This window comes from Pristis pectinata, chromosome 12, assembly GCF_009764475.1.
Source record: "Pristis pectinata isolate sPriPec2 chromosome 12, sPriPec2.1.pri, whole genome shotgun sequence".
Lineage (NCBI taxonomy): Eukaryota > Metazoa > Chordata > Chondrichthyes > Rhinopristiformes > Pristidae > Pristis > Pristis pectinata.
The window spans coordinates 8,188,942-8,214,050 of NC_067416.1; the positions used below are offsets into that span (position 1 = coordinate 8,188,942).

Sequence of the window (25,109 nt, forward strand, 5' to 3'; positions counted from 1 at the left end):
CCGACTCTCACTCTCTGTCCTCAGCCTCCTGCACTATTTCAATGAAGCTCAACATAACTTCAATAAGCAGCACCTTGTCCTTCCACCAGACCCGCTACAGATGTACAGATGTTTCAGGAGACACTGATGCTTCTCCCATTTGTCCTCCTCTGGACCCATCCTTTGGCCCGTTGCCTCCCCCTTTCACCTTGTACTGTTGCCCATTTTTACATGTGACCTTCCCGTGTTTTACCCTGTCACAGGCCTTGCGTAAGAAACAGCAGCAGTCGGCTAATTGGCCCCTCAAGCCTGTTCCACCTTTCAATACAACTTTCCCATTCTCTCCCCATACCCTTTAACTTCCTTGTAGTTCCAATGTTTGTTGATCTTCGCTTTGAATACATTTAATGACTCCGGCTCCACTGGCTCTTTGGGGTGAAGAATTTCAAAGGTTGATGATCCCCAGAGAGGAAATTTGTCCCCATTTCCATCATAAATAGGAGAGCCCCTTATCCTAAAGTTATGCCCCCTAATTCTAGGCCCCCTCACTAAGGAAAACAGTATCCACCCTGTCAATCCCTCTCGAAACCACATAGAACCATAGAACAATACAGCACAATACAGGCCCTTCATGTTGTTCCGACCTTCAAACCACTCGGAAGACTATCTAACCCATTCCTCCCACATATCCCTCTATCTTAAATTCCTCCATATGCTTATCTAACAATCTCTTGAACTTGCCCAACGTATCAGCCTCCATCACCACCCCAGGCAGCGCATTCCATGCACCAACTACTCTCTGGGTGAAAAACCTCCCTCTGATATCTCCCTTGAACTTCCCACCCATTACCTTAAAGCCATGTCCTCTTGTATTGAGCATTGGTGCCCTGGGAAAGAGGCGCTGGCTGTCCACTCTATCCATTCCTTTTAATATTTTGTACACCTCTATCATGTCTCCCCTCATCCTCCTTCTCTCCAATGAGTAGAACCCTAGCTCCTTTAGTCTCTCCTCATAATGCATACACTCTAATCCAGGCAGCATCCTGGTAAATCTCCTCTGCACCCTTTCCAACGTCTCCCTATAATGAGGCGACCAGAACTGGACACAGTACTCTATGTGGTCTAACCAGAGTTTTGTAAAGCTGCATCATTACTTCACGGCTCTTAAACTCGATCCCATGACTTATGAAAGCTAACATCCCATAAGCTTTCTTAACTACCCTATCCACCTGTGTGGCAACTTTCAGTGATCTGTGGCTATGAACCCCCAGATCACTCTGCTCCTCTACACTGCCCAGAATCCTGCCATTTACCTTGTATTCCGCCTTGGAGTTTGTCCTTCCAAAGTGTACCACTTCACACTTCTCCGGATTGAACTCCATCTGCCACTTGTCAGCCCAGCTCTGCATCCTATCAATATCCCTCTGTAAGCTTCGACAGCCCTCCATACTATCCACAACATCCCCGATCTTTGTGTCATCTGCAAACTTGCTAACCCACCCTTCCACCCCCTCATCTAAGTCATTAATAAATATCACAAAAAGTAGAGGTTCCAGAACCGATCCCTGTGGGACACCACTAGTCACAGCCCTCCAATCTGAATGCACTCCCTCCACCACAACCCTCTGCTTTCTATGGGCAAGCCAATTCTGAATCCATGCAGCCAAGCCTCCCTGGATCCCTTGGCCTCTGACCTTCTGAAGAAGCCTACCATGTGGAACCTTGTCAAACGTCTTACTAAAATCCACATAGACCACATTTACTGCACTACCTTCATCAATCTTCCTGGTCACCTCCTCAAAGAACCCTATCAGGCTAGTGAGGCAAGATCTTCCCTTCACAAATCCATGCTGGCTGTCCCTAATCAGTCCATGATTCTCTAAATGGTCATAGATCCTATCTCTTAAAATCCTTTCTAGCAGCTTACCCACCACAGATGTAAGGCTCACTGGTCTGTAATTCTCTGGACTATCCGTACTACCTTTTTTGAATAAGGGGACAACATTCACCACCCTCTAATCCTCCGGTACCATTCCTGTGGACAACAAGGACTCAAAGATCCTAGCCAACAGTTCAGCAATCTCCTCCCTAGCCTCACAAAGCCTGGGGAATATTCCGTCAGGCCCTGGGGACTTATCTGTCCTAATATTTTCTAACAGCTCCAACACATCCTCTCTCTTGATATCTACATACTCTAGAACATTACCCTTACCAACACTGTCCTCAGCGTCATCAAGACCCCTCTCCTTGGTGAATACTGAAGAAAAGTATTCAGTGAGAACCTCACCCACTTCCACAGCTTCCAGGCACAGCTTCCCACCTTTGTCTTTAATCGGACCTACCTTTACTCTAGCCATCCTTCTGCTCTTCACGTACGAGTAAAAAGCCTTGGGATTCTCCTTAACCCTACTCGCCAAAGCCTTTTCATGTCCCCTTCTCGCTCTCCTCAGCACCTTCTTAAGTTCCCTCCTTGCTACTCTATATTCCTCACGAGCCCTGTCTGATCCTTGCTGCTTACACCTTATGTATGCTCCTTCTTCTCCCTAACTAGTTTTTCCACCTCTCTTGTCACCCATGGTTCCTCCTCTGCCTCACCAGGACAAATTTATCCCTAACATCCTGCAAGAGATCCCTGAACATCGACCACATCTCTATAGTACATTTCCCTTCAAAAATGTCATCCCAATTTACACCCTCATCTTTCAATAAAATCGCTTCCCACTTTTCTGAACTCCGATGACTATAGAGACAACCTGCTCAGCTGTGCTTCGTATGTCAACCCTCCATCCTGGGAGGCAACCACGTAAACCTTCTCTGCACCACCTCCAAGTATATTCTTCGGTAAATACAAAGGCCAAAATGGGGGTGGAAGCAAGTCGTCCTCGATCCTGAGGGACTGCCAAAGGAGGAGGAATATTGACTCCCATCCGTACATTTGGTAAAGAGATTCTAACATCTTCCCGGATGTAAGAGGTGATCAAACATTCCCAAATCCTTGGTGTGCCCGGATGTAGTTCAGAATGAACTCAGAGTTGTTTAATTAACTGTTTAATCAACCACTGGTTTTAGGTGCTTTCCTCTGCTGTCTCACACCAGGCTCAACACATTTCTTCTGCCACCACTGAAAGAGTCATAGAGACGCACAGCATAGAAACAGGCCCTTCGGCCCGACATGTCCATGCTGCCCATTGTGCCCATCTACACCAGTCCCACTTACCCACATTAGGCACGCAGGACTCCATGTTGAACAATTCAGGTACATGTAGAGATGCTTCTTAAATGTCGTGAGAGTATCTACCTCCATCACCTCTTCAGCCAACCACACTTGCCGTGAAAAAGCTCTCACTCACATCTCATCTAAACCACCTACCTCTCACCTTAAACCTATGCCTTCTTGTCTTAGACACCTCACCATGAGAAAAAGATTATTACTATATACCCTATCGACCCCCTTCATAATCATACATACCTGGTCTCAGCTGCCTGTTGTCATTTTGGCTCAGTGCTTCCTCTTCTGTTCTCTGGTCTGGTGCATCCAACAACCCCAACATTAACAACATATTACACTGCATCATGTGCTTGTAACTGCCCCCATTAACTCTGTTGGTCTCACCCTATCACAGATATCCCCCTTATTCTACCCATCCCTCACCCACTTTCTCTGCTAATGCAAAAGGTGCTGCAGAAATGCAGTGAGGAACGTTGGCTGGTGCATTGAAGGCAATGTCGGATTTCATCACCAATGTCTGCCTCCTGTGTGAGGAGGCTCCTGAGATGTGGGAAGTGGTCCACATTATCAAGGGTTTGGCTGAGGACCTTTATTGTTGGATGGTCGTGTGATGCTGTGTAATAATGGCTCAGGAACCATCTCCTTGCTGTTATCCATCAGCAGAATATTTTCTTGCTTAATCCTTCTGAAAGGCACTTGTCATATTTACACACAATGTCCCACACAGACAGTCCTGCCCCCATCATCGAGAGCCTCCCTGTTTACTTGTGCCTACATTGTAAAATATTATCGTGGCTGTTCCCGGAACAGAAACACAGTAACACCAAAACATACATTAACTGTATGCCCGAGTTGGCTCTTGATCAGGATTGTCTCGGCACTGTTCTTTTCCAGACCTGCTCATTAAACAATTCTGTTTATACTCCCTCTTCCCTACCCCAGACATCTTGTGCCCTGACAGGTGAGAGGTGCACCAGGATAGATGATCTGGAGACACCTGTATAAATCTGGTAATGTTTGCAGGTTTGGGGGCATTGAGTTGAATTGAGGAACAGGAGAAGCCCCACCAACCCCCATCCATGACTGACCGCCAACCCTTCTGCCAACAAACTAATCTGGCTGAATCCACCAAGACACAACCCCGCATTCAGACCAACAACATCACTGACTCCACCCCTACCCAAGATCAGAACCTCCCCCATATCTCCAACCACCCCCCTTCATCTTCACCCACCAAGACCACGAGCCTTACGATCTCTCCCCTAGCAGCACAAACTTGCCCTCGACCTGAAACGTTGACTGTTTATTTCCCTCCATGGATGCTGCCTGACCAGCTGAGTTCCTCCACCAGTTTGTGTGTTGAACCAATTTAAATTGCCACTTTCTTCGGCTGGAGAAGTTGACTGACATTGCATTAAAACTTATCACAATGTTAGTAATTGTGTAATGAAGTTCTGCCCTAGCCTTCTCTGGAAAACTTTAATGGAAGTTAATGTGGAAATGCAGCAAATTCTTTAAACTAAGGAGGACGGGACAGGGGGCCAAGGCCGAGAGACCACAATGTGAATCAATCAGCAGGTGCTGGAGGTTTGCCAAGCACAGGGTACATCTAAAACCTCTGGCCAGTTTGCATGTCAATCATGCTGTGCGTCACTAACATGCCATGATGTTCCTGCAACCGCCAATGTCCTACGGAAGGACTGCTCCAATTTCGTATCCCACAGCGCTGGTCAAAGACAGCGGAGGTCACAGTTCCTTGGAATTGACGGCACTTGGCTGGGTGAGTGCACAAGCGATGAAGCCCATTGTAGTGTTATACAACCGCTTGGAACCTGCCATACGTGGCTATAGGTCTCTCGGGAAGGGAGGAGGTCACAGTGTGGGAAAAGTGAATGGGGCTGTGCAGAAACTGACCCACAGAGTGTGCGAGGTTATTGTAGGCTCAGCGGCATCAAACCACAAGGAGCACTGGGAATTACAGCATTGGCCAAACAGCTTTAATTTCTTTACCTGGAGAAGGGTTGGAGTGTGGAACTCGCTCCCCGTTCAGCTGCTTCTCAACGGGAGAAACACTGCAACTGATGTCTCCAGCACATCTTCCAGCTTGGGTCAGCAGGCAGCAGTCCCTCCCCTTGTAATCCTGTGTCCTGAAGCCAAGTAACACCCGACGTCCCCCACCCAGTACTCACACCCACCAGTGACCCTGGTCAACCACCTCAACACAGGAGAACAATCACCAGTATTGAGCTGTGGTGAAAATCCTGCAGCACAGTTTCTGACCTGCAACATCAAAAGCAGCAGCCGTGGTGTTTAAAAAACATTTTCATCTGATGTCAATAGACAGGGACAGAAAGAATAAGAAGATTACTGACAATAAATGAGGCCTCAACTGGTATTTATTCTCTCTCTCTATTACATAATGCAAAATCCTTCAACAAATCACTTGAGGTCAGTTATCAACTCCCAAACACCAGTTATACAGACCCAAGGTAGTACCCACTGTACAACTTCTATATAGACCCCACAGAACACCCATTGTATGGTCCCTTGAGGTCACCCATATACAAGACAGTGCCCATTATATAACCACCACGGGTTGGGTTATGAACAAGTTCACAGGGACGGATCCTGCCGTAACCTGGGGAGGACCCGTGTACAAGAGAATGCCCATTATGTAACACCTATGTAGAACACCCATCACTTAACCACTGAAAACCATCGCAATTTAACCCCTGGACACCTGCTGTATGGTGTCTGCCACGTGCAAGCCCTGCACAGCACCCTTGAGATGTAACCACTGTATAATTCCAGTCATGTAAACTTGGGAACTCAGTACAAAGAAAGGCGGCACTTTACCTTGTATCCGTGTTGTCCGTCTGGGGATACTGTCAAAACCCATGATGTGCGCCACCGGGCACAAGGAAACTCCAAGTATTAAAGCCATGAAGAGATTCGCTCCACTCTCACTCACTTTGGGCATTGTGACCTGTGTAATACTGTTGAAGTCGGGTACCGTGAGACAAGGCGAAGAGACAAGCCGTCTACTCTTCCTCATGCATCAAACAGTCATGCTTTCAGAATAATTTTCATAACCTCTGTGTAAATGAGGAGTAAGCACATCAAAAGAAAAGCGGATTGATCACTGCACGTGTCAAAGCATCAATCAGGAGCACCAAATGGTACAACAATGCATGTCACATGATGTTACACCTCTCCTCCAATGCTCCAAGTTCACAGAGCAACAAACAATCTGCTGAAGGAACTCAGTGGGTCGAGCAGCATCTGTGGGGGGGGAAGGAATTGTCAACGTTTCCGGTTGAGATCCTGCATCAGGACCCCATTGGTTGATAATTCCTTCCCTCCCAATTCACACACTGAGTTGTTTCCAGACCTCAGGGACTGCTGCGCTGACAGACAAATGCAGCATCCATCTCTTCGCTACACACAAGAGGAGCAACCAGTCCGTCTGCCCTGGGGGATAGTAACTGAGGGAAGAGTGATCACCAGGTCATGTGGGCAACAACATAACAACACGAGATTCCCAAACATCCACCCGAATGGGGCATCAAGACAAGAGTTTGGTTTGAAATCTCATCCAAACTTTCGGATTAAGCTGGGAATGTCAATTTAAGCTTTTGAGTCCAACATCTCATGGAGCTGAGCAGAAAAATTTGACTTCATCAGATTAGTTCCTCTGATTCAAAGATTGTTTTTTGAGGACAAATTAAGCACTTTGGGACTACGTTCTTTTGAGTTAAGACGGATGAGCGGTGATCCCATGGAATCAGACCATTTTTTTTAAAAAGGGGCTTGATCAGGTTACACATAAGGATAAATTGGTAAATCTGTTTATTGTTGTTACATGTATCGAGGTACAGTGAAAAACTTATCTTGCATGCCAATCATTTCATTACATCAGTACGTTGAGGTAGAACAAGGGAAAACAATAACAGAATGCAGAATAAAGTATTACAGTTACAGAGAAAGTGCAGTGCAGGCAGACAATAAGGTGCAAGGTAGATTGTGAAGTCAAGACTCCATCTTACTGTACTAGAGCACTGTTTGATAGTCTTGTAAGAGCAGGATAGAAGCTGTTCTTGAGCCTGGTGGTACGTGCTTTCAGGCTTTTGTAACTTCTGCCCATTGGGAGGGGCGAGAAGAGAGAATGTCCAGGGTGGGTGGGGTCTTTGATTATGTTGGCTGCTTTACCGAGGCAGCGAGATGTGTGGTTCTCATGGCTGTGGAGAGCCAGGGTCCACTCTCTTAAAATATAGGTGGCTTGTGTGTTACAGCAGTTCAGGTAACAGAAATTCGCCCTTACAGAATTCACAAATCAATCTGAGATACAGAATTAATGTGTCAATTATTTTTTGACTCGCATTTTCTTGACGCATGCACAGATGAAGTGGCTTTGCATCATGGAAGATTGCAATACGGATCTTTTTCTGGGAACGCAACCCCTCCGTAACTGGAGATGGGAAGGGGATGGATTGCCTGTATGGGGTCAGCCATTTAGAACTGAGATGAGAAGAGATGTCCCATCTCCATGAAATTTTGGAATTATATTAGTGAAAAGGAATAGTGAAGCTTTTGAATTCTCTCCCCAAGTTTGATAAAATTCAAGATAGAGATTGATAGTTTTGGACATGAAGGCAATCAAGGGATATGGGGATAGTGCAGGAAAATGGTGCTCAGGTAAGAGGTTGTATTGAATGACAGAGTAGTCACATAGGGAGGAATGACCTACTCAAAGTCAAAGTCAAAGTCGAGTTTCAGCATGGCTTTGCACAGGGCATACCCAGCAATGCTGCTTCATGAACCTCTCAACTGAAGGTTTTCAAAGTCCAAGTTGAGTTTATTGTCACATGCACATGTATGCACAGGTGCAATGAAAAACTTACTTGCAGCAGCATCACAGGCACGTAGCATCAGGTAAGCAGCATTCACAAGAAAAACATAAATCAACCATAAATTATACACAATTTTTGCAAGGAAGAACACAATTAGAACAAAAAAAAGTCCATTTTAGTGCAAAGTGATCAGAATGGTCATAGTGTCCAGGAACCAAATGTTTGAAGGGAAGTAGATGTTCTTCAACCTATGGTAGCCTTAAAATAGCAAAGTAAATTCTATTGGCTGTATAACAGAAGACAGGAAAAGCTAAGTTTGATTCGTTGCAAGAAATCAGCCACTAATGGGGAATTATAGTTGCTCCAAAATTGCAAAGGGTCGGATCACAAGGTGGGAGCTTCCTTCTCCATCTTGCTGCCGTTTGGACATCTTGTAATAGATGTAGATACTGGAACAGCGAGGGTGGACGCGCAGGTGTCCAGCGAGCTCAGAGATAGACAGAGAGAGTGATGAGTCTCCAAACCTCAGCACCTCACTGCCTGGAGAAAATCAAGCTCCCCCCTTAAGCCGAGGCAGCAGGGACACCATCTCAACGTGCACCTGGAGCGTGTACAGACAGGAATATCTACTTCATCTGCACAAGGTTACATGTGTGTCAGTATTCGGTCTGGAGAAACGCAGCTTGGAGTTACTGCAAACTGTGGCATGATGCAGAAGTTATTTGTTGCTATAACCGCACCACAGTTGCTATGTGCTCTGCATTCTCCCCAACTCACACACACACTCGGTCTGTTAAAATGGAAATGAAAGAGACTGCAGGTGCTGGAGAGGAACCAATAATCGCTGGAGGAACTCGGTGGGTCGAGCAGCATCTGTGGGGGGAACGTTTGGGTCAAAATCCTGAATCAGGACCAAGGTCCACGACCAGGATCAGGTCCTGGGACAGGTTTTCGACCCGAAATGTCGACAATCCCCTTCCTCCCTCAGATGCTGCTCAACCTGCTGAGTTCCTCCAGCAGATTATTGGTTGCTTGGTCTATTAAGTATCTCCACTTACCTACTGATGGTTTAATTTCCCGCGGAGACTCGCCACAGGTCAGATTTTTTAAATATAAGGAACGTTACGAGAAAAGGCAGGAAGCACTGTGGTTCTGAACCCACTGCCTCCCAAGGAACTGTGACCATTTAAGCAAATGTCCAGGGAAATAAACTTTCCTTTTGGACACACAAACTCCGGCCCCTCTGCAATTTCTTACCTCGTTTTTAGCTCTCCTCGTTGCCGGAAGCTTTAAGCCTGTTTTAAATGCTGGAGTTGCTGGACTCTTGTTACTACGACCTCAGTGAATTGCTTCACAGCTGGGAGATAATAAAAGCAGAGGACAGAGCGAAGATTGGTGCCCGATTCCGGTTGGTGATCGATACAGCAGAGACGCGAAAGGAGGCGTTTACTACACCTCTCCACGTTATAGGTGACATCAACAAGGCGGTGCTTACATTGAAGGGTCACAGCGCATACACTGGGTAGAACATTCGGTTCATTAGCTGTTGAAACACACAACCCAGACTGCCTGAGGCTGTTCAGCTCATCGTGCCTGTGCCAGCACTGTGGAAGCCCCGATGAGTGTCCTTTACTCCTTCAGCCCCTTCCATTTGGAAATGTGCATCCAATTCCCTCTGGAAAGTAATGGAAAAGCAAAAGACTGCAGAGGCTGGAAATCTGAAATAAAATCTGGAAGCACAGAGGGCAGAGGTTTAAGGAGAGGTGTAAGAGGGTTTGAGGGGATCTGAGGATTTTTCCCCACTCAGAGGGTGTTTGGAATCTGGAACGCACTGTCTGAGAGTGATGGAGGCAGGTACTTTCACAATGTTTCAGGAGCACTTGAATTGACAGGGTAGGGAAAGTTGCAGACCAAGTGCTGGTAAATGGGATCAGTATAGATGGGGTCAGCACGGACCTGGGGGCTGAAGGGCCTGTTTCTGGGCTGTCTGACTCTATGGATTCAGCAGGTCTGTGGAGACAGGAACAGAGTTAACGTTTTGGGCAGATGACCTTCTATCAGAACCGGGCCGTCCTGTGAAAGGTCATGGGGCCGAGACATTAACTGTTCCTCTCTCCACAGACGCTGCCTGACCTGCTGAGTATCCGGTCTGAACGTCCTGGTCTGACCTACCACCTCGATGTTCTGTGTGCCAGGCCACATCTGAAACATTTCTTTGCACCGCCACTCTGGTCCTACAATTGTCGTCTGATGAAATGTTAACTCGGGTTACTCTCTCTCCACAGATGCTGTCTGACCTGCTGAGCATTTCCGGGATTTTCTGCTTTCATCTTAAATCATGGACAGAGCTCAGAAGAGGGACCTTCAACCGGTCACACGGCACCCCAGCTGCTGTCCCTCTGCTCAGTGGCAACACCTTCTCCACATCTGTTTACTCTCTATTACAACCCTCCAGAATTTTGAATACTTTAGCTGAATCCTTCCCAAACCTTCACCACTTCCTGACCTTGACCATAGTTGATAAATTAGTTCACAAGGAAGGGAATATTCTGTATTGAATTAGCACTTGTAGAACTACCCGTGTTTAACAGAGTCGATCTACTTTTAGATAACACTTCGGTCTTTTCACATCCAACTTACAATGTCGGGTGAAATTGAAACAGCTTTGCCAAGTGTGCTACCAAGTCGGGTGCATTTATAAACCATCTCAGGGCTCCCTTCACACACGTCCTCTCTCTGATCCTCCCCTGTTGTCGTTGCTCTGGGCACCTTCGGTACTATTAGTAATCACCGGGATCTTTCATCAAAATGCTGTACTTTCTCTATAAAGCTCTTCACGTGAGCTATAACAGTGAAATAATTTGGAGGCATTGGCTGGGTCACCACTCAGCACACATTGCCACCTACTAAAATGTATTTATGTTATGTATAATTTATGTTAATTTATGTTGATGTAAACATGTTTGTCCTCGCCTTGCAATGCTGCTGCAAAAAGCTAATTTTCATGGCATTTATACCCTGTGTATCTGTACCTATGACAACAATAAGCTTGAAGTCTGGATCCATTCCATCCACTTTGGGGGGAAAGAGCAGTCTGGCACCACCTGCTGGTGACTCCACACAGTGCAGAATGAAGCGAAATGACTGACTGACAATAACAGAAAAATGCTGGAAACACCCAGGGGGTCAGGCAGCATCTGTGGAAGGGGAAACAACATAACAGTATCAAGGTCTGAGACCCTTTGCTGAAGATCCTTGTGACGAAGGATCTCGGACCTCAAACGTTACCCTTTTCTTTCCACAGATGTCTCCTGAAATGCTGTTTCCAGCATTTTCTGGTTTTATTTCAAACTTCCAGCCTCCGCAGTGTGTTTGATTCTGAAATAACTTATTGTGACACAGGAGGAGGCAATTTGACCCATTGGGTCCATGCCAACCCACAACACAGCAATCCCATCGGTCCCATTCCCCATTTATTCGTTCCCTCCTCCTCTCTCACACACCCATCAACTCCCCTTTGATTCTTTTGCTATTTATCTGCACTAAGGGGTAATTTACAGGGGTCAATTAACCCGCCAGCATGGGGTCTCAGGGAGAACGTGCAAACTCCACACAAAGTTTCTAATTCGTTATTGAAACTAATCCCACAACATATATTCTTCAGGGCATAGTCTTGTTGACAGTTTCAGCTCAATGGACAATGGTTTTAACTTGCACTGTTTTGAACACAGCTACACAAGTTACCTCACAATCTACCTTCGATCTTCTTGAGGCACCTTGAAACATTCACCTGTCATGATGTCACTTCCTTTGGCTTGGTGTTGATGTTTTTCTACTTGCTGTCAGGCCAAATGCGCTGGGACACGTCCCGACGTGAAAGGTGAAGTTCCCTCATGGACATGGAATGAGATCACAGATCTAGGTGGGCAAGTAAAGGTCATTGATGTGCATTCGATCCAAGGGAACAAACTCATTTTCAACCCTGTCGCTCCTTCTAACATTTGGACCTTGCTGTGGTTTGTCAAGCAGATACTGCACGTACTTCTGGCAGTTTGGCTCTTTCCATACCCAGCTTTCAGGGTCCACACTATTGCTATCGTGTCTCTGAACACGGATGTAACCGAGAGGAGGGAGAAAAATGTATTCAAATGGTACCTTCAAATTTCTTTCAGGATGTCCCAAAGTACTTTGTAACAAAGTAAGTACTTTGAAAGTGTCGACACTGATGCAGATCAGGAAATGCAGCAGCCATTTTGTGCACTCATAAGGAGCAATATGATGTTGGCTGATAATCTCTTGTCGGGGTATTGGTTGGGGTACAAATGTTGGGGTACTGGTTGGGGTATAAATGTTGAGGTAAGAACATTGGGGTACAAATTTTGGGGTACAAACATTGGGGTATTGGTTGGGGTAGAAATGTTGGGGTACTGTATGGGGTACAAATGTTGGGGTATTGGTTGGGGTATGAATGTTGGGGTATGAATGTTGGGGTACTGGTTGGGGTACAAATGTTGGGGTATGAATGTTGGGGTATGAATGTTGGGGTACTGTTTGGTGTATGAATGTTGGGGTACTGGTTGGGGTACAAATGTTGGGGTATGAATGTTGGGGTACTGTTTGGTGTATGAATGTTGGGGTACTGGTTGGGGTACAAATATTCGGGTATTGGTTGGGGTACAAATGCCCTACTGTACATGGGACCAGGATCTCTGACGCGCCCTGTGTTGAGCAGAAGGAGCCCTGGTGTGAAGCCCGTCTGAAACCAATGAAACCAACCATGCAGCCCTCCCTTGGCGCTGCACTGGAGCAGTCCTCCCTCAGTGCTGCACTGGAGCAGCAGCACAAATATGAATGCTCAAACACCTGGAGCAGAAGCTGAGCCCACACCTTCTGCCTGAGGTTGGAATGGGTACAATTGAGTTACACACGGCACAGCGTGAGGAGAAAGAAAGAGGGGAGACTGAAGGGAGAGAGAGAGAGACAACGGGAGAGGGTGGTGAGGGGACTGGGGCGGGGAGGAGAAGAGGAGGGTGGGGGGGACCTGAGCACAAAGCACTGAGAATCCTCTGTGTCAGTGCCAGCCTGCGGTACCTCACCCTGAGGTAAAAGTACTGACCCGTGTGGTCAATGTTGCCTTCTCTGAGGGGTGGTTCCTGTGGTCTGGGAGGTGGTCCACGTAGTTCAGGGTTTTGTTGTGGATCTTCACTATCAGACAGCAGGTCGGTACAGGACCTTTGTTTTACTGATGTTTGGCATAAATCCCATCCTATCACATGCTTCATCTGACAACTGTGCCCACACGGAAGTGGCAACGATGACTGACGTTGGAGTGACCTTGTCTCTGGGATGTCAGCTCAAAGAATCTCCTATTTGTCTTGTGGATCAGATTCCCTGGAAGTTGAGGTGCGGTAATACAATTGACCAAAGTGTTGGGCTGATGACGCTGCCTTGCTTGACACTGGTCTGCAGTGGGCTGGGACTGCAGTGAACTCATTGGTTAAAATCACGACCTGCATGTTACTGTGCAGTGGCTGTAGAAAGGAAGGAAATTTTTGAGGCAAGCCAAGGTTTGAGAAGAACTCCAGTTCAATTGACAGGGTGAAAGGTCTTTGTAAAGTGAATAAAAGACCGTGGTTGGTGGTTGTTTGGAGATGTTACACAGTGACGATCATGTTAATTGTACCTCCTGATGGATAGAATCCACGTTGCATTTTGGGAGCATCAATAACAAAAGTCACCACCACCTCCGGTGCACCAGCACAGTCTTTGGCCATCTGTGCAAAAGAGTGTTGGAAGATCAAGTCCTCAAGCCCAGCTACTGAGCTCATGGTCTACCAGGCAGCACTGATCCCTGTCCTCCCGCACACTTCAGAGACACGGACCACCCAGAGCAGACATTTGGAGAGATGCCACCAACAGATTCCCAGCAAAATCCTCCAACCCTGTGGCGATGATAATCAAACCGATGCCAACCTCCTGCTCCAGTATCAAGGCCCTAAGTACATCTGGCCAGCCCTGGGGTGATAGACTACATCACTTGAAGGCTTGAAACCAGGTTCTTATAAGAGGCTCTCTACTCCAAATTCCACCCGGACCGCCGAGGATACGCTTGGAAGGACATTCTCACTGACGTGTTGGAATCCCTGGACCTGTGCCCGATCCCAGTGGAGGAAGAGCACCCGGCCTGGAACCGTGAACCTTCGTGTGTCAGGAGTACGCTCAGCTAAAAAAGGCAGAAGGGGCACTCCACATCCCATAATACCCACCCAGCCTCCTGCCTGGCACCCCCCCGTCAGAGTCTGGCATCATCTGCCAGCTCAATACCCACAGAACAAGGGTGGAAGGAAGTCGTTCTTGATGCTGAGGGACTGCCCAGAAAGGTCGATGTGGAACCAGGAATGGAATCTGCGAAGAGACAGAGGAGGAGGGCAGAGTTTGTGCTAATCAGTGGTGAAATGTTGACCATTTCTACTCCTCTGTTGAGTATTTCCAGGCTCTGTAGTACTTCACATTTGGACAGGAGCACTGGTGCCCTGTGGCAGCTAACATTAGGCAGTGAGCAGAAGCCTCAGGGGTAGGGACCATAGGGAGGCATGGACCAAGTCGACGTGATTTATTGCAGGCACTTGAAAATATTCTGATCTGCTTCATTGAAATTCATCTCTCAAAAAATGTAGATGGTAAAGGGACATCTGTAAACCTTACCAAAACACTCAATAGCTTTTTAATATGATCGGCTTACCAAAAATGAAGCGAGATGAGAAATCTAGCATTTGGAATGAACCTTGCACCACTGAAACAGTTTAAATCTGTTGAGTTACTGGAGTCAAATGTTCTGGTAGGTGTTCGAAATGTGCCGGTCTGAAACGGCAGCCAAATATGACAAGGAGAAATGCTTTTGATTGGCCGATTGGAGATGCACTACAATCATCAGATCTCGATAAGTTCCAGCATCAATAGCGATGTATCTTCCATCTGAGTGAACAACTGGATCCACTCAGCAGTCAGGCAACACCTGAGAGAAACAGTTAATATTTCAGGTTGCTTCAGAACCAGGAGATGTTGGGGATCAGGTTTAAAAGAATCCAGAGCCAGGAAAATGGTGATGGGGTGGGAGGGAGGGACAGAAAAGGAACCCAGAGGGAGTTCTGATGAAAGGTCATTGACCTGGGATGTTGACACCATTTCAGTCGACACAGACGCTGCTCAACCTGCTGAGTATGTCCAGTATTTTCTTTTCTTACTTACAGTTTACCAGCATCTGGAGTTATGATCTTGAACGAGAGGGAGAAGGTGTGTGCCAGGGAGAAGGACGAGAAGGATTAAATGAAGGAAGTATCGGTGGCACATTGCAGTCTGAGGTGATAATAAGCAACGTATCGGAGCAGGAGATGGGTCCAGTGGAGCTTTGAGCAGCAGAAATAGCAGAGGTGAAATGGAGATGCTATTCGTGGTGCATGATTGTGCATGTTAGAAGCTGCATCAAGATTTTAATCAAAATGTGGTAATTAAAACATTATACAATACATCTTAATCCCTCGGTGTTGAGTGAGATTGAGCTGATATCCTGCTGATCTGTACACAGGCAGTGTGCATCTTAAATAAAGCTGGGTGGGAGATAATTGCGCTGGTGAGTGCTGACATAATTTACATAGAATTTATAACACAGAGATAGACAATTCAGTAAAGCCGGTCTCCATCTGTGTGATCTGCTCCACACAAACCACCACGATCAACATAGTCTTTGCTCCTTCCTTTTAATCCATCTTCCCCTGAAGAACTTCAGTGCTCATTGCCTTCATCATTCTACAATGTGGTGAGCGCCTCATTCCCACAACTCTGCTTTGGTGTTGCACACTTAAGGTTATATGATGTTAAAGCCAACTGGAGCCATTGAGGGAGCAGTGTGGCTGGAGGAGAATGGCCCAAGGAAGTTGAACGAGGTAGTCCATCACCACCACTGGTGGATCCATGCTATTACAGCTTGACCAAAGTAAATGGGCAGCTACTAACGTGGTCACAGGTATTTATAACTGAAATAAATTAAGTCAAACACATAATGAGTGGCAGTAATCAGAGAGGACAGAAGTCCATGGAATAAATGTTGGTGGTTCAACTGGTGGTTGGCTGAGGTGGAACTGTATAGAACATGGTGAACATCACCAACAGCTTGTCCTGGTCAAATCACGTGGAAGCCACGACCAAGAAAGCTCACCAGCGCCTCTACTTCTGATTCGGTTTGTCCCCTTTGACTCTCACCAACTTTTACAGATGCACCATAGAAAGCATCCTATCTGGATGTATCACGGCTTGGTACGGCAACTGCTCTGCCCAGGACCGCAAGAAACTGCAGAGAGTTGTGGACACAGCCCAGTGCATCACGGACACCAGCCTCCCCTCCTTGGACTCTGTCTTTACCTCTCGTTGTCTTGGCGAAGCAGCCAGCATAATCAAAGACCCCACCCACCCGGGACATTCTCTCTTCTCTCTTCTCTCCTCTTCCATTGGGTAGAAGATACAGGAGCCTGAGGGTACGTACCACCAGGCTTAAGGACAGCTTCTACCCCACTGTGATAAGACTATTGAACAGTTCCCTTATACAATGAGATGGACTATGACCTCACGACCTACCTTGTTGTGACCTTGCACCTTATTGCACTGCACTTTCTCTGTAGCTGTGACACTTTACTCTGTACTGTTATTGTTTTTACCTGGACTACATCGATGAACTCTGTACTGACTCAATGTAACTGCACTGTGTAATGAATTGACCTGTACGTTCGGTTTGTAAGACAAGCTTTTCACTGTACCTCAGTAAAAGGGACAATAGTAAACCAATACCAACACCAATACCAATCTCATAAAGACCATAGTGCTTAACAGCATTACCCTGGTAGGAACTAGAGTACTCTTGTTTGTAAATGGCAGCTACTTATGAATCCAAAGCTTGCACCAAAGGTTGAGTTATAAAGTTCAGAAGAAATCATCACTAAATATCTGAAGGTTCCTGTTTTGTTAGTTGACGTGTAAAATAACACATGCAGCAATGGTGCAGTCTTTTCCATGAGACTTACATGTTACGGGTTCAATTCCGGCCACTGTCTGTAAGGAGTTTGTACGTTCTCCCTGTGTCTGCATGGGTTTCCTCCGGGTGCTCTGGTTTCCTTCCACATTCCAAAGACGTACGGGTTAGGAAGTTGTGGGCATGCTATGTTGGCGCCGGAAGTGTGGCGACACTTGTGGGCTGCCCCCCAGAACACTCTACACAAAAAAAGATGCATTTCACCGTGTGTTTTGATGTACATGTGACTAATAAAGATATCTTATTTTAAATGCAAGACTTCGAACAGGCCAGATGTTTGCTGTTACTTGTATCACTGTGAACATTGCCAGTTAGATAAGGGAAATACTGAGAGTGTGAGGAATGTGATTCAATTTTACTTAGCCTTAGATATAAGATAATTAGATTTAGAAGGTTGCCATGACTGAACTCATTGTACCATAATAGTTAAGCATCTATTTCTACCGGAATACCCTTTGCTCAAAATACTTGTAAGTAATCTTATAAAGCAAAGATGTCATTACCCAATTCTGTCCCAAGGGGCTATGAAATCAAAGGAGGCCATTTGACCCATTATGTCTGTGCTGACCCTTGAAAGACCTACCCAATCAGAATTACTCTTTTGTTCTTTCTTGTTGCCTTCTAAGAAGTACTCAATCTCTTATACATTGACTCTGCTTTTAATACCCTTTCATGCAATGCATTCCAATATATAACACCATAAAGCATTAAAAAAAATTCCAAGTCAGGTTCCTAATCACTTTAAAATTAAAACTGATTATTTTAAAACTCTGTTTCTACCTGTAACCCATCCTCCTGCCAGATTTATCATCACACAAGTACAAGATGCACTTGCTTTGAACAAAATTGGAGATTAGAATGAAAAAGCGTGCAAAACAGAGAAGGCAATTTACAATCAAGTGGCCCTTTTTTTATCAGGATTTAACAGTTAAGAATTAAATGAGAGATGGATGGTTATAAACATTGTTGACATACTTTTGGGAGTTTGAAGGAATTAGGTCGGCATTTGATGTGTGTACCAGGAAGCACAACTGGGAAACAGGGTATCCATATTATGGACACTGAAGTAGGGTTTTCAGTCTGAAACACTGGAATTGGTATTGGTTTATTATTGTCACATGTACCGAGGTACAGTGAAAACTTGTCTTGCATACCATCCACACAGAACAGTTCATTACACAGTGCATCGAGGTAGTACAAGGTAAAACAATACAGAATGCAGAATAAAGTGTAGCAGTGATGTTTCTCTTTCCACAGATGCTGCCTGACCTGCTGAGTGTTTCCAGCATTTGCTGTAACTATGCACACACTCTGCTGCACAGAACTACATAAGGTAGACGGCACAAGGCGTTCGGTTCAATGGTCTGTGCTGGTGTTTCTGCTCTCTCTCCATCTCCTCATCTCAGCCTTTCAGCATCTTGCCTTCGCTCCACTTCCCACGGTACCAAGTTTATCGTCGTCCCTGGACCTCACCGTACTTGTGCACATGACAATAAACTCAACTTGACTTGAGCTCTACATTCAAGCCACCACATTCAGGAACGTCTCCATTTCCCCACTGGAAGGTTTCGTGACCATCTTGTACCAATGCCCTACAGTGTTCCAGGCATCTTCTTATGTTGTTCCTCTGGATTTTTCTTTCGGAATTCAGGACCCTTTAGGCTTGGCTCAACAACTTAAAAGTTCTTCGACAGAAATGGTTTAGCTAATGTACTTAAAAATAAACCCAGTGCATCCATAATTTAAAACTAAGTACAGTTATCTGGGTGGGTTCACTAATGAAATACATTGCTAAATTCAAAGTATTGAAGGTGTATCCTAAAGTTTACATTTCTCCCTCTTCGTCACCGTGGAGCAGCCTGGAGCAGCCCACTCCCTCCATCACCGTGGGGCAGCCTGGAGCTCACCTCTCCCTCCGTCACCGTGGGGCAGCCTGGAGCTTCCCTCTCCCTCTGTCACTGTGGACCAGCTCAGACCACCAGTACCCCTGAAGAAGGGAGCCCCAGGTTCAGGTCCCACTTGAGCACAGCAGCAGATCCTGTGGTTCAGTCCCGAGGGAGCGCTGTCCTCTCCCAGGTGTCACTGTTACACTGGGGCACTAAAGCAGAGCCTTCATCGGCTCCCTCAGATACAGGCTCCCGGGACCCCGTTCCGAGGGCTCTCGGAATATGGTCTCTCAGCGGATCGTTTTCACGTCCCTGTCTGTGGGACCATGTGGTGCAGAAGTTGCTGCTGCTCTTTGCCAGCAAGTTCATGGGACGTGAAAAGCGCTATATAAAAGCAACTCCCTCTTCATTTCAATTCACTGATGGAGGGTTACAAACCAGGCAGCTGAAGGCCAGACCAACACCACCAGACCAATGGAACCACGAGGGAGAGGCCTTTGTGGTAGCTCAGTGGTTAACCCTTACGCTGAGCCGAGCCACATGGAACGGGAAGTGTCCGGGCTTCAACGTGGGCTCTGTGACGAGTTTGTGGTTGGGGTGTTACAACTGGACACTGCCACGTTCCCCATCGTCCCTCCACCCCACTCCAGGCTCGAAAGGGGGGAGTTCAGTCGGGTTTCCTAGTCTCCAGTGAGTTCCTCTAGAAGATGGTTGCAGCGGTGGAAAGGTAAAGACGTGCCGTCTGCAGCGGAAGATGAAGAGCAGTCACCAAGTGGAAGGTGTTAGACAGCCGTCTGCCATCATGGGTCCGCCTGTCAGCACCAGGGGGTGCCTCGGGGTAAAAAGGAAAGCACAGGACGAAGGAGGAGGCAAATGAACGTGGATATTGTGCACATCCCTTCACACGCACACACACACACACACACACACATCCTCACAGACACATCCCCCCCCACACACACACACACACACACACACCCTCACACACATCCCCTCACACACACACACCCACACACACCCTCACACACACACATACATCCCCTCACACACATCCTCACACACACACACCCACACACACTCTCACACACACACATCCCCACACACACACACATCCCCCCACACACACATCCCCTCACACACACACACCCTCACAGACACATCCCCCCCACACACACATCCCCACACACACACCCTCACACACACACGCACCCTCAAACACACACACCCTCACACACACCCTCACACACACACATCCCCCCACACACAAACACGCCCTCACACACACAACACATCCCCTCTCACACCCCCTCTCACACACACACACCCCCTCACACACGCACCCCTCACACACATCCCCTCTCACACACACACACTCACATCCCCTCACACACACACACACACTCTCTCTCTCACACACACACAAACACACACACACACACACACACACACACACACACACGGCTTTCACAACACTGAACAATAGAACTTTAATAAGGGATTAAACCAAAAAGGGTTTGACGTTAGTAATTAGCTGGGGATTAATTTTATCCCATTGGGGTCGATATTAACTTTAAGTATGAATCCCGACTTTTTTTGCACACTGCAGAGGATTCATTTATTGTGTAATTCTCTCTGTAATCAGTGTTATCATTGTACACAGGTCCTTCTCCTCGTTACAGCGTTCCGCGCAGGAGACCATCATTGGAACGCACAAGGCACAATGAAGCTTCAGTTCATTGAGAACTTTTACAGATTCACTTATTCTGCGTGTTGTTTAATTAACACGCCCTGGGGGCTCATCTTTATATCATTCATGTTTGCCTAGAATATCACCGGCTCTTCTTCCTGCTGTGAAAGTGAAATACTTGCAGATGATGACAGATTGTTCGATGTGCTTCACAACCAAGGGGTTCATTTTGACATTGGTTGAGAATGCTTCTTATTTCATTGTTGTAGAGTCAGGCCCAGAATCAGGCCCTTTGGCCCACCAGCTCCATGCCAGCCATCAATTACCCATCTACACCATTCCCATTTACCAGTCGCTTTCTGTGCCTCAGCAATTCAAGTGCTTGTCTAAATGTTTCTTAAATGTTCATAGAGTCGTAGAAATGTGCAGCCCAGAAACGGGCTCCTGTGACCCACCATCCCGAACACGATGTCTGTCTACACTGATCTCATTTGCCTGCATTCGGCCCATTTCCCTCTCCTCCTTTCCTGTCCAAGAACCCGTCCAAATGCCCTTTAAACGTTGCATTGTACCTGCCTCCATTACCTCCTCTGACAGCTCATTCCAGATAACCAACACCCTCTGGGTGAAAATCTCACCCTTCAGACCTTTTTTAAATTTCTCCCCTCTCGCCTTAAACCTGTGCCCTCTAGTTCTAGACTCCCCTGCCCTGGGTAAAAGACACTGACTATCTCTCCTCTTTGTGCCCCTCATAATTTGTAAACCTCTGTAAGGTTGCCCCTCAGCGTCCCACATCCCAGTGAGAATAACCCCAGCATGTCCAATCTCTCCTCATAACTCCAGTCCTCCAATCCAGGCAACGTCCTGGTCAATCTCTTCTGCACTCTCTCTTTCGCCACCACATCCTTCCTACAGTGTGGTGATCAGGACCGTCCACAATACAGTGCGGTCTAACCAATGTTCTGAACGACTGCAATATGACGTCCCAACTCTTATACTCAGTGCCTTGGCCTATGAAGGCAAGTGTACCAAATGGCTCCTTCACTACCCTACCCACCTGTGTCGCCACTTTCAGCGAGCTATAGACTTGTACCCTCAGGTCTCTCTGTACATCGATGCTCCTGAAGTCCCTGCCATTTACTCTGTAACAGGATTTGAACTCCCAAAGAGCTTCGCCCTGCCCTTGTTTGGATTAAATTGCATCTGCCACCATCGTGAGATCACTCACCTTCACCACCCCCTCAGGCAGTGCGTTCCAGGTTCCAACCACCCTCTTTCCTCAGATCCCCTCTGAACCTTCTTTTCCTTCCCCTAAACCCATGTCCTTTAGCTTTAGACACCTCGATTATGTTTGATTCCCCAACAATTTTTTGATCATCTCATTCTATTTACCCTCCACAACAACCACTGTGGAAAAATGGCTTTGGATGGAGGTGACCTTTGAACCCATGTTCTGGGATGAAGTTGGGCACCCCGATGCCAACCCTACATCCTCAGCTGGTATCAGCATTGATACGGCCACCTGGAGAACAGGCAGGACTTTGGTACAACCTTGCCCCACCCTCTGCTGGAGCTGCAACTCTTATGGGTTCTGGTCTTGCTGTGGGACATCAAAGTCAAAGTCAAGTTTATTGTTAGATGCACAAGTACATGTATGCACAGGGGCAATGAAAAACCTTCTTGCAGCAGCATCACAGGCACAGAGCATCAGATAAGCAGCATTCACAAGAAAAACATAAACTAAATTAAACAATTTTTACAAGATAGAACACAATTAGAACAAAAGAAACAAAGTCTATTTCAGTGCAAAGTGATCAAAGTGGTCATAGTGCTGCTAAACTGTAGTGATTAGGGTTGTGCTGGTTGGTTCAAAAACCGAATGGTAGAAGAGAAGTAGCTGTTCTTGAACCTGGTGGTGTGGGACTTCAGGCTTCTGTACCTCCTGCCCGAAGGGAGCTGTGAGGTTGGCATGGCTTGGATGGCGGGGATCTTTGATGATGGATGTTGCCTTCTTGAGGCAGCGCCTCCTGTAGATACCACCGATGGTGGGGATGGATGTGCCCGTTATGTATTGGGCAGAGTCCACTACCGTCTGCAGCTTCTTACGTTCCTTCGCATTCGAATTGCCGTACCGGACCATGATAGAGAAATGGAGGGCTATGTGGGAGGGAAGGGTTAGATAGATCTTAGGGCAGGATAAAATGTCAGCACAACATGGTGGGCCGAAGGGCCTGTACTGTGCTGTAATGTTCTATGTTCCATCAAACATTAGTCACTTCATTTTTGGAAAGGAAACCACTATTGGCTTAATGTTTGGTTGCAATCAGAACATAAACATTAATATACTTTAGCATTGACTTCATGGATATGATTAAAAATACAATATGTTTCACATGAGTGAAACTCAGAAGTGATTCAGATCCTTGTTCTGGCCCTCCCTAGGGTAAAAAGTGGAGCACTACTGCATTCTGGATCACTCATGCCCCCTCGTGACCAACTTTAGTGCAGCAACAGCAGAAGCCTTGCAAATCTACACCAGTACTACAGGTAACAATAAAAGAAACCCAGTTTCAAAAAGTGAGTGTGGATCAGTTTGAAGTATCACAATCAAAAGTATCTGTTTTTCCTTTAACACATTCCTTAAAACCCAGCTTTCAGATCAGGTCTCTTCTTAATGTCCCTTTCTTGAACTCAATATTAGGGTTTGACTAATTACACTCCTGTGAAACACCTTTGGACATTTTCTGACATTAAAAGGTTCTACAGGGAGACCCCAGTTAACAAATGTGTTCTGTTTTTACAGATGTCCATATGTCGATTTTGTCCATAAGTTGGAAAATAAGATTATTGAATGGTTCCCTAGTACGATAAGATGGACTCTCCACCTCATAATCTACTTTGTTGTAACCTTGCATCTTACTGTCTACCTGCACTGCACTTTCTCTGTAACTGTAACACTTTATTTGTTTTATCCTTGTACTGCCTCAATGCACTGTTGTCATGGATTGATCTGTATGGACAGTATGCAAGACAAGTTTTCACTGTACCTCAGTACACGTGACAATAATAAACCAATTTACCAAAATACACAATAATCACTTGATAGGGTAACCACATCTCCACAGTATTGTAATGAATGGCATCAAAAGTACACAAGACTGATAAGAAAGAACAATTACTAAAAGTAGAGAGATAGAGAGAGGAAACTAGTTCTGCCGTTCATAAGAATGAATGTATGTTGGATATCTGAATTTAATAATATTATGGAAGCTGCTTCACATGTATGGGTGTCCAAAAGTTGGGCATTTGTAACTCAGGGACTGCTTGTATATAAATAGCTAGTAGTTATTGCCCAAAATCGGTTTACTACCAGGCGTATTTAAAGAGGTGAAACCTATTCAATGGGGGGTTGGGAAGGGGGTATTGTTCCCATTGTAGCGGCTAGCTACACACTATGAAATGAAGACACAGAGTCGCTGGTTTCAAAATCAGAGGTCGAATGCAGACCCGGGGCGCAGTGCGCCTTTAATAGCTGAAAACTTCCCGCGCTACAGTTCCCGCGCTGACGTCACGCTCGGGTCACCTGACCTTCCCGCGCGCGGGCTTTCCCAGCCCAACGCTGGGGAAGAAGGAGGGCCCCACGCCATCTTGGATCGGGGCCTCCAACGACGTCGCGATGTTGGGAGCCGGTTCGAATGCCGGTGCGATGAGTCGCTACACCATCATTTTAATTTTTTAACTCCTTTTAAACAAAACAAAACAAAACAGGTTTACTCTTTAGAATACTCACACTCCTCCAAGTAGGAGATTCTGAACAACTTTACATAAAACCTCAATGTTACAGTAATCTTTTCAGTTCTTACTATTGGATACAACCAAAAGATTTTGATTCAGAACACCCGGATCAAAGCAATCACATGCTTATAACAAAGAAAAACATTTAAAACAGTAGTTTTCACATAATACTGAGTGCAATAAAATGGAATAATGGAAGCTTGGTGCCCTATCACATTACTCGTTATTTCTCTCTGTAATTTATTTTGACTGTAGTATTTTACATACAGTAAGTTCCTACCAGTACCAATGAGATAAATGGCCAGGTGATCTGTTGTTGCTGGTATGGACTGAACGAGGAACACTAATCAAGACAGTACAAAAACTCCCTATTCTCCCCAAAAACTCCCCAGGCACAGTAGTGTAGCGGTTAGCGTAACACTATTAAAGCACCTGCAACCCAGGTTCAATTCCAGCCACTGTCTGTAAGGAGTTTGTACGTTCTCCCCATGACTGCTTGGGTTTCCTCCGGGTGCTCCGGTTTCCTCCCACATTCCAAAGATGTATGAGTTAGGCTCTGGAAGGGTGGCGACACTTGCGGGCTGCCCCCCAGAACACTCTA

The 25,109-nt window shown here is 46.3% G+C and overlaps 1 protein-coding gene across 1 annotated transcript in view; it reads right to left on the reverse strand.

Annotated features, from left to right (window-relative positions):
• LOC127576877 (semaphorin-4G-like) overlaps nucleotides 1-6,188 on the reverse strand; it is a 29,478-nt gene extending 23,290 nt beyond the window's left edge. The window contains exons 1-2 of the mRNA XM_052027685.1: nucleotides 6,065-6,188; nucleotides 3,449-3,505 (exon numbers count right to left, since the gene is read on the reverse strand). Of these exons, the coding sequence (XP_051883645.1) occupies nucleotides 3,449-3,505; nucleotides 6,065-6,188 (181 nt within the window). The remainder of the gene's footprint in view (nucleotides 1-3,448; nucleotides 3,506-6,064) is intronic.
• Nucleotides 6,189-25,109: the final 18,921 nt, after the last annotated feature.